The sequence below is a fragment of the Anolis sagrei genome, chromosome 1 (genome assembly GCF_037176765.1).
Source record: "Anolis sagrei isolate rAnoSag1 chromosome 1, rAnoSag1.mat, whole genome shotgun sequence".
Classification (NCBI taxonomy): domain Eukaryota; kingdom Metazoa; phylum Chordata; class Lepidosauria; order Squamata; family Dactyloidae; genus Anolis; species Anolis sagrei.
In genome coordinates, this window is record NC_090021.1 from 241,613,704 (window position 1) to 241,627,048 (window position 13,345).

Genomic DNA, 13,345 nt, shown 5'->3' on the forward strand with positions numbered 1-13,345 from the left:
TCTTTTCTTTTCACTGTCCGTGTAATGTTCCTTGAAATAGGGATTTTAGTATGTGGCAATGTGAGCGAGCCTGGCTTGGCATGGACCAAGACCTTTCCCAGAGATGCTCCAGCTATGTGAAATTGTTACATGAATGAGCCCCTAACATCTGCTCAATTGGTTTCAGTGTGAGTTTATTACAGAATTTACATTAATATATGATAATAACAGTCTCTTCTTGGGCCTAATAGGGCTTTAAAAGACCACCTCTGGGTTGTCCATTGCCAGATCTCTTCCAGTCTGCTCTATTTTTGATCCAAATCTGCTGTTTATTCTAGCAAACTGCAGTTGGCAACATGAATGGGGCTGGCAGCAGAAAGGGCTACTTATGTTTCCATCACCTGGATATTTTTTCTCCCTTCTGCCAGTTTGTTTTCACAGTGTTACTTACATGTTATGATGAGTCACACGTATTTCAAACTGAGATTTGGTTTCAGTGGGCTTCTGCCTTAAAAGGTGATTCTGTTCATACTGTTTGACTCTTCAGAGTGCCCTTTCTTCCCAAAGGGGCTTAAAAATTGGTCAGGCAACTACATCCTCTCAGGGAACACTTCATGTTAACTTCATTAGGTATCTTACCGATTTCTCTTATTGCTGGTGTGATTTATAGGCTGGCAAAATATCAGAGAGAAAAAATAGATTCATATACTCCAGGTCTGGAAAGTTCTGTGTTTCTTGATTCCCTTCATGGTTTTCTGAGCATCCCTCTCCGGAAAGTTATATTTTTAACACCTGAAATCACTACTCCCAAATGAGGTCCAATCAGACCCTGTCATTATGTGTGAATTTTTAAAAAGTAGCATAGTTCAGTGGCATATTTTGTAAAAATGGGGCTTAATTTAGTAAAGTGAATTACAGTTTCAGACATGACAAATTCAACATTAAGATTCCAAATGATTAAAGTGACAATATGAAATTAAAATAAGAACAGCAGATAAACAATGGCTAGACCACAAAATGCTCCAGCCACACACTGAAAATGTTAAATGTTTGTAAAGCACCCTGAAGGACAATTCTAAAATTTAAGCTTATCTTTGGATGTTGCTGCAATCTTACAAGCAAAAGAGTATAAATTCCCTGAATATTTGGGGGGAAAATCCATCCAGTGTGTCCAGTGTAAAGCAACAGATGTGTGTAGTCATTCAAACAATTGTGACATTGTAAAACTCTCTATTCAGTCTTTACTTGTTGCAGTTTTGGGGACCAGAACTGCAATAAAATTTATTTATTTATTTATTTCTTGCATTTATTGACCGCCACTCTCAGCCCTAGGGCGACTCGTGGCGGTGTGTTGGTGTTGTTGTCATTTATTCATTCAGTTGCTTCCTATTTTTTTGTGACCTCATGGACCAGCCTATGCCAGAGCTCCCTGTCAGCTGTCGCCACCCCCAGCTCCTTCAAGGTCAAGCCAGTCACTTCTAGGATACCATCCATCCATCTTGCCCTTGGTCGCTCTTTTTCCTTCTATTTTCCCCAGCATCATTATCTTCTCCAAGCTTTCCTGTCTTCTCATCATGTGGCCAAAGTACTTCATCTTTGCCTCTAATATCCTTCCCTCCAATGAGCTTGGTGAGGGAGGGATTATATATGCATTCTTTTATGTAACTGGATAATAGCTATACTACACCAAGATGTTTGTCTGTGCCCATTGTGCTGCGGTTCCATTACCCATGATGTGCTGGCATCACTTGGCTTGATTCCTAGCATGAGAAACTGCAAAGCAGAAGGTTATTTGTAGTGCTCAGTCATACACAGCCAAGCATACAGACTGTTGGCAGCACCAGAGCTGGCAAGGTTGAGTTCTGAGAGTGAAAAGCTGGACGTATATCCCACAGGAAGGAGCAGGGATAAATGTAGCTCAGGAAGGCTAGGGGCACTGCGACAGCCATTTGGAGGAATGGCAAGCAGGGATACAGGTTGGCAGACAGAGAAACTAGAAGTTGGTAAGGGTGGCAGGCAGGAAGATTGGAGAGATTCACATTTTGCTGATCCATTCTTTGAGACCATAATGACACCCATGAGACCATAATGACACCCAAAGCTAATGTTTCTGCTGATATACTATCATATAAGCAGACTTTCCTGTGTAAAGTATTTTTATCTTGATGAAAGGAATCATAATATGGTTGTGTTCTAAATGCAGAGCAGATTAGGGTGGCTTTATACATTATATAACTATGAACACAGTGGGTTTATCTGCTTTTTACTATTTGGGACTACAACTTGTCAGTTTGCCATCTACAAGTTGCAAAAAAGTCTATAAAGAGGGTTCAAGGATGACACATGCATGTATTTCCTATAATGTGTACAGCTACTCTGCCTTTGCAATATTTTTACAACACATATTTTGGAATATTAATTAGAGCATAAATGCAAAATGGGAAAAGAATGGGGAAATGTCTGAAATGTTGGATGTTTGATGTTGCAATTTTAATAATTGTCCATGACCCTCCATCTAATCCTTTTTTCTATTTAAATAGTACAGAAGAAAGAACTGTCACCGTTTTTAACAACTGAGTGCTACATTCAACAACATCAGCAAACAAACCTGTCCCAGTAAGTTTATACATCTTATTCATCAACAATGTAGTTGACTTAATTTTAAAAATAGTTTGATTCATTTCTTATTTGTTCTCCATTAGCCACCCACTTAAGTTTTAATCAAACTGTCTGGATGATCAGACCTAGAAATGCAGTTTTCTGCCTTGCACCTCTTAGTTGTGGTCTGTTCTTTTAAGTTTTAAATTGAGACCATTTATGTATGGATGTGTTTGATCTTTCTTCGAAGAAAGCCTGTGTTCATAATGATACCTTTAATCTGAGATGCTGCTGTCATTCTTCACATGTGATGATTATTCACTTGCATAATGTGGGGAGAAAATAAGGGGGTGGAAGCCGAATGTGCATTGTAAGAAATCTCATCTATTGGGCAAAATGTAAAGAGCCAAACAGTAGGGGAGTAGTTCTTCGGTGACCTTTATATAGTAGACACTTAGGATAATTTACTGTCATAACTATTCAATGAAATTGTCTTCAAAAATTCAATGCTTTGAATCTTGCCCCACATTTCAAAGGCTCTTACAGAGTCCATGGGTTTAGACACATGATTTATTTTCCTTACCATCTGTGAAAATACTAAGGAAATACTTGTTCTTTCTCCAACCCTTACAAAACCATTCACTGGCCTCTGTCAATCTTCTCTTCTCTCCTAACCCATTTTATTTATTTATTAATTATATCAGAAACAGGTTGAGGGTACAGTTAAAATGCATTTAAAAACACAAAGTTTAAAAAACTTGACATGATGCTAAATGTCCTTTGAGCAGAAGCTGGCCACTTGGAGTGCCTCTGGTGTTGCTGTGAGAAGGTCCTCCATTGTGCATGTGGCAGAGCTCAGGTTGCATTGTCTGTAGTTTGCTCTTCTCCACACTCATATGTTGTGGACTCCACTTTGTAGCCCCATTTCTTAAAGTTAGCTCTGCCTCTTGTAGTGCCAGAGCACAACCTGTTCAGCAGCTTCCAGATCTCCCAGTCTTCTGTGTGCCCAGGAGGGAATTTCTCATCTAGTCTCAGCCACTGATTGAGGTGCTGGGTTTTAGCCTGCCATTTTTGGACTCTCGCTTGCTGAGGTGTTCCTGGAAGTATCTCTGTAGATCTTAGGAAGCTGTTTCTTGATTTAAGGCATTGTTATTCTAGCTGACACCTGAACAGAGGATGGACCAAATATGTCAATGCCTTGGTCCTTTCAATACTGGCTGCTACTTCCCGTCGGATGTCAGGTGGTGTGATATCCGCTAAACAGTGTAATTTCTCCAGTGGTGTGAGGCGTAGACATCCTGTGATAATTTGGCATGTCTCATTAAGAGCCACATCCATTATTTTAACATGGTGAGATATTTTCCACACTGGGCATGCATAGCCAGCAGCAGAGTAGCAAAGCACAAGAGCAGATGTCTTCACTGTGTCTGGTTGTGATTCCCAGGTTGTGCAAGTCAGCTTTAGTACAATATTATTTCTCGCACCCATAAATCTAACTCATAAATCAATGGAACATACATTTCTATTATAAAGTGTTAAACCTTTGAAATACAGTTTAATGATTGTATTTTCTTCTGGCGTACACATCACACATCAGTATTGTCTGTTATATTTCCATTCATCTTTTGATCAGTTTTAAAAACGTATCTGAGTTACCGCCTTCTTGGATTTGGAGTCCTCACATTCATCTTCCTAACATCCTTGAAAGGAAAAGATAGACCATTCCCATCTAATGTCTGGGCTTTGAACAACTGGGTTTCAAAATCATAAGATTGGCTACCAATTTAGGAGGAAACTGAACGTTAATCTGTGGAGTTCAAATGAATATTTCTGGCATGGTTTTAAATACTTGTATATGAAAATGTTGTGGGCTTCTAGAATTACAGAATCATAGAATAATAGAGTTTGAAGAGACCCCCTGTCATGCAGGAAAAGCACAAAGTACCCCTGACAGATGGCCATCTGTCATAAACACGCAAAGTGACATAAGTCACACATTTGTTTCCATCTAACAGGAATGCCACAGCATTTTATTTTTTTATAGCATTTAAAATTCAGTTACATAATTAACCTTTTATTTGTCTTTGCTCAACTGTTAAGATATTGTCGACTGCCATGCAGGCCCATAGCCAGGATTTCGTTTCGGGGGGGGGGGGGGGGGGGGGCTAAAAAATTTTCAGGGGGGGTTTTGGGGGGGGGCTGAGTTTCGGGGGGGGGGCTGAGTCTGAGTGAAAGAGGGTCTAGCCTAGCAAACCTTTTGTATCATTACCCCAATACCCCCATACATATGGGATATATTGAGAATGGTGATCAAATCATGATATTAATAAACATAACAGTTTAAATAATGCACCAGTAAGGCCTTTTCGCGAACCACCATGAAAATTTCGGGGGGGGGCTGAAGCCCCCCGAGCCCCCCCCCCCTGGCTACATGCCTGCTGCCATGGCTCCTGTAGAAATGATCCCACATGACTGAGGACTGTAAATGATCTTGAGAATTTACTGATGTTTACCATACTGTAAGTATGTAAATATTCACATATTTACATACTTACAGACAACAGTTGTGGATAGAATTGCTTACACTAAGTATATTCAATTGTAATACAGCACTAATGTAATGTCATGCTTCATGTCTGATAGAGAAAATGTTGTTTTGAGGTATAAAACCCAGGGGTACCCATGTTGGCATAAGGCATGTTCCAAAATCTATGTCTGTGCTGTTATTAGTACTGTTATTTAATAGGCCATCAACTCCGCTGGATCGGCCACATTGTCCGAATGCCCGATCACTATCTCCCAAAGCAGTCACTCTATTCTGAACTCAAGAACCGAAAACGGAATGGTGGAGGACAGGAAAAAAGATTTAAAGATGGGCTCAAAGCCAACCTTAAAAACTGTGGCATAGACACTGAGAACTGGGAAGCCCTGGCCCTTGAGCACTCTAGCTGGATGTCAGCTGTGACCAGCAGTGCTGTGGAATTTGAAGAGGTACAAATGGAGGGCACAATATACAAAAAACCTGTGTAAACTTTTAAGAGCCCCCAGGCCACTTTATAAGGCAAATACAGTGAGTCCTTTTTAGCTGTTGGGGTTTAGTTCCGGGACCCTCATGAATACTAAAATCACATTGTCTTAGGTACAATGGCATAGTAAAATGTGGTCCCTTATAAAAATAATAAAAGCAAGGTTTGCTTTTGGGATTTTTTTCCTGCAATATTTTTTAAGTCACAGATGAATCTGTGGATGTAGAATCTGTGGATATGGAAGGCTAACTGTATGAACAGGTTTGTGAACAGTCATAGTAATGGAAATGCTTTTGTCATGTGGACATTTATTTACAGCAGGTAATACCAACCTGTATATAAGTTGATTGGTTGATTTAGACCTGTGATGGTGAACCTATGACATGCGTGTCAGCACTGACACGCATGGCTATTTTTGATGACACATGCGGCCGCATACAGAGAAGTACACCTTATAAGAGCCAATCTAATTCCATCCTTAAATTTGTAAAAGGCTCTACAAATTTAACATCTGCAAGTTTGAGCATTGTTCACTCCATAACTCAGCATGGAATATACATTTTTCTTATTTAAACTATAAATATTGCAAAATTATGGGGTTTTTTTCTCGAAGTTGACACTCTATCCAAGTTATGCTCAGGTTTTTGGCAAATTTTGACACACCAAGCTCAAAAGGTTGCCCATCACTGATTTAGACCCTTATCTTCCATCTGGAGAACTTAGGGGTAACTTGTATGTGTTTCCCAGTCAGTTTCTAGAACCTATAGCTTGCACACCTCAATTCTTTTACCTTCAAAAATATGCCTGCATAACGGTCACTGGAAAATATTCTGAAGGGCTATTGGTCAGATTTGCTATAACTGGTTTGTGTGTGGAATGTGCATTGCATTGCATTGCATTGTTTTCCTTGGCATTGCTGAGTTATGCACCTTGAATATTTGGCAGAGCAGTGCATGCAATGTTGGTCTAAAGTGGGTAGAAGACAATATGTCTGTTTCTGTCTACATATGTGTCTTTTGTGTTGGACAGAGGAAGCATTACAAGTGGGAAAAGAATAGTGGTCAGTCAAAGGATAGAATTTCATTTTCCTATAGAAAGACTTAAGTAAGACATTTAACTCCAGTCATTGTTAAATATATATTTAACTTTGATTACTCCAAGTGAAATTTGAAGTAAGGGAATAATGATATTACTAAGAGATGAAGCAACACACTTTGGAAAGACAACATTGCATCTCTTCTGAAATTTAAGGAACTGTTCGCCAATATTTTAATAGAGAAATAGACAAAATGAATGCTAGCAGGGTCCTTGAAAAGGCCCAAGCAAGAAATTTCAGAATGCCAAATTTTAAAGCTTCCTTGAAATACAGAGCCAAAGAATATGAATGGCTCCTTGTCTGTATCATTTAAAGTCATACAGTTGTGTGTTCCTTGAGTGTGTATTGAACATAAACAAATTGCCTTGATTCAGAAGAAATTTGAACAGGCACCTGTCTTTCCAGACCAAAACAACAGAGGATACTTCTAGCTGTTTCTGCTTGTGTGGCATCTTGTATGAATCACACTTTTCATAATTTCCTATTAATATCTTGCACCTTCTACTTTTTATTGTTATTGCAGAAATGTCATTCCTTAAGGGACAGAAATTAGCTGATCTTATAATCTACAGAGCTAGTCCCTGTTAGATGTACATATAGTCACAGGAGACCATTTTCAATATTCTTAGTTCAGCTTCTTAAGTTGCTTTGGGTAAAGGCTTATGATCACAGCTTCCTTAATTTATATGTACATGAGAATCTCATCCATAAATCTGCGCACCTTTGGAGAGTGCCTTGAATGTATTTTTTCAATGTATTTTGTATGCAAACTGTTAAAAAATCCCACATTTTAGTTATGTAGATTTGGCAATTTTGTCTAATAGTACAATGAAAGATTAGCTTAAAGACCAAGCTAAATCTGTGCTCATGGTTAGAATATTTAATGCAAAGCTGAAAGTGACAACATTGGTAAAGGGAAATTGTACAAAGCAAGGTAGTTGTTCATACTTTTTATATTTTGTGGTGCATATAACAGGCATCCTGTTATGCATGGTAGAGGTTTTGATGTTCTGATGCCATGAGCTGAGGCTTTCCCATTACCAAACTTCCTGTCATTGCACCTTGATAATTTGCCCACTATTTGTGCATCTCAGAAAATGAGGCCAAATATAGAATTAAAAAATAATGTTGTACAAAGATGTGGAGTCCATCTGCAGTTATCAAAAGCTGTTAAGGCATTTCAGTGCATATCAAGGAAGAATTTGGTGTTCATATAATCAAAGACAGCCTAACTGTCAGCTTAAAAATATTGAGAGAGAGGGAGGTAGAATTGAATGCCTTTGACTTAAATAACCCAGCAACGAGGAAGGAAAACAACATGGTGTGGTGAATCATGCAATTGTTTTGTTCATTTAACACAGTGGTTCTTAACACAGTGGTTTTCAACCTGAGGATGAAAATCTGGTCCGCAAGTCTCCTTCCACTTTATTTTATTTTATTTCTGCTCCTTTCCTGTCGCCTGCCACTCCTTCCCTGTCGCTGACCATGGCATATGTTCTTTATCAGAAACTACAGCTGATGTGGTCTATCTAATGTGATTTTCTGAATCATCACCCTAAATAACCAAACTGAATCTAAAGTTGACCAAAAACTGATTTGTAACCTTTTTGGTACTAATGTTGAAGGTGTTCCCTGGTCAAGTGGTCCCTCATCAAATTTGTTCCTGGTCGAGTGGTCCCTGGTCAAAAAAAAGGTTGGGAATCATTGATTTCCTGATTGTGGGAAGGGGTATTTCAGGTGGTGTCCAGGACTGAATCTGTTGTCAAATGAAAACCTATATATTCCAATGGGTTGTTATAGGTTTTTCAGGCTATATGGCCATGTTCTAGAAGCATTCTCTCCTGACGTTTTGCCTGCAACCTCTGAGGATGCTTGCCATAGATGCAGACGAAACATCAGGAGAGAATGCTTCTAGATCATGGCCATATAGACTGCAAAACCTACAACAACGCAGTGATTCCAGCCATGAAAGCCTTTGACAATATATATATTCCAATGTTCCACAGAATTGCCAAGTACTGTTCTCAGTTCTGTACATCAGTATTCTGTTTCTCAAAGAGCCGAGAAAAACAAGAGAGCGGAGTCTCATTAAAGCAATATACTTACAAAAGAACATATAAAGCTAATGCTTTGAAACACCCAAGCTACTTCCTCACTTTTTCCCCCATAAATGTTTTTTTCTTGACCCTGCCCTATTACTTAGTTTCTTTTTGTAACCATTCAAACTCCTCCTTTTGTGTTGGCTGAAGCAATTTTTATATTCAAGAAACTTCCCTTTGTCATAACCAGTAGTCTTGTACTGCTTTGTAATGTTAACCTTCTTAAAACTCAGCAGCCAATATTTTTCTTTCTGTCATTTACTGAAGCAGCGGGATATTTTTTTTCCACTTTGGTCCCCTTATATATTCTCCGAACTATTTTTTTCAGGTTTTATATTTTATGGCAAGATTATTTATCATTGTGGCACACGTTTTTTTTCTTTCGCCCCTCTACATTGCAATCATAAAGTTTGGCTCCAGAAAAAGGGTTGCATTGTTAGCAACAAAAGAAGGAAATACACTGAAATTTTTCTTTGGGTCAAAACTCCATATTCTGGTTTATAAAACTGTGCACACAATAAATGAGCCAGGCAGTATTTTTCTTCAAAAGAGTAACAATATGGAAAATGTTCTGGGAAAACACCCAGTTAAATGTGCACCTCTCTAGGTCTTACAGTGAGATGCTATGGTAAGGTTCACTATTATTCATGGCTTCAGATATCAATGGATAGGTGGGTCTTGAAATATATCCCTTCTGGATAAAGGAGTTGTACTGTATAGGAACTAACATCTTTTGAACATTTGCTTAATGTGCACAGTATGAAGTCTCTTTCAGATGGTTATTGCATATCCTTGGCTATTAGCATATCCCAACTTGCAAGTGTACACATGTACCTCACCATGAGTTTACTGAAGGCATATTGCTTTAATTGTTGACAAAATGACAAATGATGACATAGAGAGGGAGAATGACCTTTAAAAGAGAGTTTTAAAGAACAGGCAGGGAAGTGCTACAATTATTTAGGTCAAGCTATTCCTAACACCCACCCACTCACCCAAAATTGTATTTTAACAGAATCATTTTAAAAATAGTACTAGTTAACTCCTATTTTAATATTTACTTTTTGTATATTTTTAATTGCATTGATTTTTTAAAGCTGTGAACCACTTTGGGTCTCAATCTTGGGAATGAGATGGGGTATAAATAAACATAACCACAACAACAACAACAACAACAACAACAACAACAACAACAACAACAACAGACTATCCCTTATCCAAAAGGCTTGGGACCAGAAGTGTTCCATATGTTTCATATATAACTTATACACATAACGAGAAGGTAACTTTATATAATATTTTAAATGTTTTGTGAATTAGATGGAGTTTGTGTACTATGAAACATGAGGGAGGACTTGATTTCTGTCTACCATGATAGAAATGTGGACAATTTCGGAGTTTTTTTGATTTCACATAAAGCATTTTCAATTTGTAATAATAACAATCCAGTAAAAGCACTCTAGGGTAGCGGAAGAAGTTGAAATGATGCAACCAATAAAAAACAAAGTGAAACCACTACTAAAATAATAAAACGGTATAAAACATTTTAAAGCCTTAAGTGAAAATTTCCCCAGTCGCTGCTGTTTCTCTTGTCTATAGAACTAGCCCAGTGCTTTGGAGTGAGTCAGCTTCAGCAGGAGATATCGAAATTGACAGCTGCATTTTGCATATCCCAGTCTAGTAAAATACCCAAGAAAGCAGCATCCCACTCCTGTGATCACATTGGGCTTATATATTGTGCACACCAGTGGACTTTAATGAAGCTCTTGCAATTGATCAGAATTCAGATGCCTTCAGGGTTGTCAAGAGTATTGATCCCCCAAGTGAAGAGGCAGAACTGAGAGAAAGCAGACTTGGAGAAATGTGCAAAGAGTGATTTGTTTATTAACAGTTTAGACTAGCAGTTCTCAAAGTGTGCTCCACAGAGCCCTTGGGGTTTCGCGAAGCATACTGAAAAGCTCTGCAGTTTCCTCCCTCTCCAAGCTTTCCCTCCTCTTTCCTGCTCCCCCTCCTCCTCCTGCCTCCCTCACCCCCAAAAGCCCTTTCTCCCTGTTCCCTTGCCTCCCAGATCCTTTCCCTTTTGCCGCCCTTGCTTCCAAAACCCTATTTCTCTCCCAGCGCTCAGGAGGTGCTTTGATTGTGTTTTTCCTGCATGGCAGAAGTGAGTTGGGTTGTATGGCCCATGGAGTTTCTCTTGTTGTTGCTGTTGTTGTTGTTGCTGTTGTTGTTGTTGTTATTCCAAAGGCTGAGTGGCCATCTGTTGGGGGTGCTTTGATTGTGCTTTTCCTGCATGGCAGAAGGAAGTTGAAGTAAATGGTCCCTTGGGTTTCTGCTGTTACTACTACAAAGGCTGGATGGCCATCTTTTGGGGGTGCTTTGATTCGGCTTTTCCTGCATGACAGAGGGGGGTTGTACTGGATGGCCCCTAGGGTTTCTCCTATTATTATTATTATTATTATTATTATTATTACAAACGTTAGGTGGCCATATTTTGTGGGTGCTTTGCATCAAAAAGTTTGCCCATGCTTGATATATATACATTATATACAGTATAATATATAAAGATTTATTGGGGCTCCACGAGAAACTTTGGCTTCCAAAAGGGCTCTGCGGCAAAGTTTATTGATTAGTCCATTGACCGCATCAACATTAAAAACAAAAACAGAAACGTGCACAAACAGACAACAATCACCATCCCAAGACCCCCACAACAGCAAACCAACACACATTCAAACCTGATTAGGTTAAAAGATAACTAAAAATATCATCATTAAAATGCCAAGATAAAATTTCATACCACAAAAATTAAAAAAATTAAAAACGAAGGTTAAAATGAATGTGAAAATAGACCAGCTATTACACAATCCCAAGCCACTTCAGATATCTGCGTCACCCCTACAGTTTACCCCAATCGCCTTCAGATATGCAGTTCTCAGCTGCGTTGCTTTATGAAGGAAATGGGCTGTTTGGTGTGTTATCTTAGCATTCTGACCAGCCATTAAGAATGTAGTTTTGATATGGGATCCCAGTGAGTCTTCTGTATGATGAATGGTCCGAAGTATTGATTTCTCTCTTTGTTGTACAAAATACAATTAAACAGTACATGTGTAATATCCTCTACCTCTGTCGCCCCACAGATACAGAAACGTTCATTATATGGAACTTGGTTAAACCTTCCATGTTTAACCATTGTATCTGTCTGTTCGAATCGGGTTCTAGTGAATACCCTCCTTAGATGTTTAGGCATTTCTGTCTTGAAAAAGCCAAAAACAAAACGGAAAATGATGATATGGCAGGTTTGACAAAATGTGAAAAAAAATTGCTTATTTGGTAAAATTAGAGTTATTCTGTCAATTTCCCTGCTTAATCACTAGTTCATAATATTAACTAGTTCAACTGTATTATATGAAAACAAGAGGTAAAATAAGGTACTATCTGCATATTAGTAGTCATATCTCTGAATAATTTCTGTCGTTAGGTTCAGTTTAGGGAATAAGATAGAAACCCGAGGAGTGCCATAGTACAAACACTCTCTGAACAGAACAGTTATCCTTTGTAGAATTGATATTTGAGTAAGAGCAGGACCTGCGTACTACAGTGCTTTTACAGTGCTTTTACATCTCACCTCGGCCTATCCAGAAGTTCATAGACTTAATATTAATATTGATATTTAGTAATAAATATGTACTGGTACTCATCTAAGTTTTTGTTATGGATTATATCTCTGACTGTAAAATATTTCATTCGAAGTATTGATTTTTCTCATCTTGTAAGTTAGTGGTATTGATGAATCTTATAATTTGATACAATTTAATAGCCATTGAAGAGAAGAGTGGAAGTTCCTTTTCTTTTCTAATTTCTTCATCTTTTTTATATTTGTGTTGGTTCTTTCTCTTTTTTTTTTAACTTGGCTCTCTATTGTTAAAGTAGATAAGATAGTGGATTGCTGTGAGTTTTCTGGGCTGCATGGCCATGTTCCAGAAGATAGTGTTAGTGCATTGCTTTTTATGTATCTGAAAATTCTAAATAAAATTTAAATAAAAACAGAAGTTGACAGATTTGAAACCAACTAATAAGTGGAAGATCACTGAAAGGGTTATATCCTCAAGGTACTCTCTGCTTCAAAACTAGGTGTGAAACCAATTTGAAATGGAGCAAGAAACTCAGCTTCAGCCAAGAGTGCTTGACATTAATCAAATTAATTGTAACAAGCATATTTTTAACTACAACTGGTTAAAAAAACAGGAGAGAAGTTTTAAAAACTTCTTTTAGCAGTGACCAGGAGAGACTAGTATTCAATATGACTAGCAAAATAATCTCCATGAACAAATTCCATTTAAATGTAAATTACCTAAAGTGATGGTTCCTGTAGGTGTTGTCTAGAAAAGCCGAATCATTTCCCTTTTTCTGTTCAGATGTGTGATTCAGGTATCTGCACATAGCTAAAAATGTCTCTCCAGTCTCCCAGCCGCCTACTATGAAGATCTTTGCACCGGGCTTCTCCAGATCTGCCCTGGAGCAATGCCTCCGGGTGCTGACAGCTGAGA

General features: G+C 38.4%; 1 protein-coding gene across 2 annotated transcripts in view; it reads left to right on the plus strand.

Annotated features, from left to right (window-relative positions):
* The window catches only part of TSPAN4 (tetraspanin 4), a 753,539-nt gene that overhangs the window by 182,962 nt on the left and 557,232 nt on the right, over positions 1–13,345 (plus strand). For both annotated transcript variants that reach the window (XM_060769140.2, XM_067462592.1), the window contains one exon: positions 2,525–2,595. In XM_060769140.2, the coding sequence (XP_060625123.2) occupies positions 2,525–2,595 (71 nt within the window). The remainder of the gene's footprint in view (positions 1–2,524; positions 2,596–13,345) is intronic.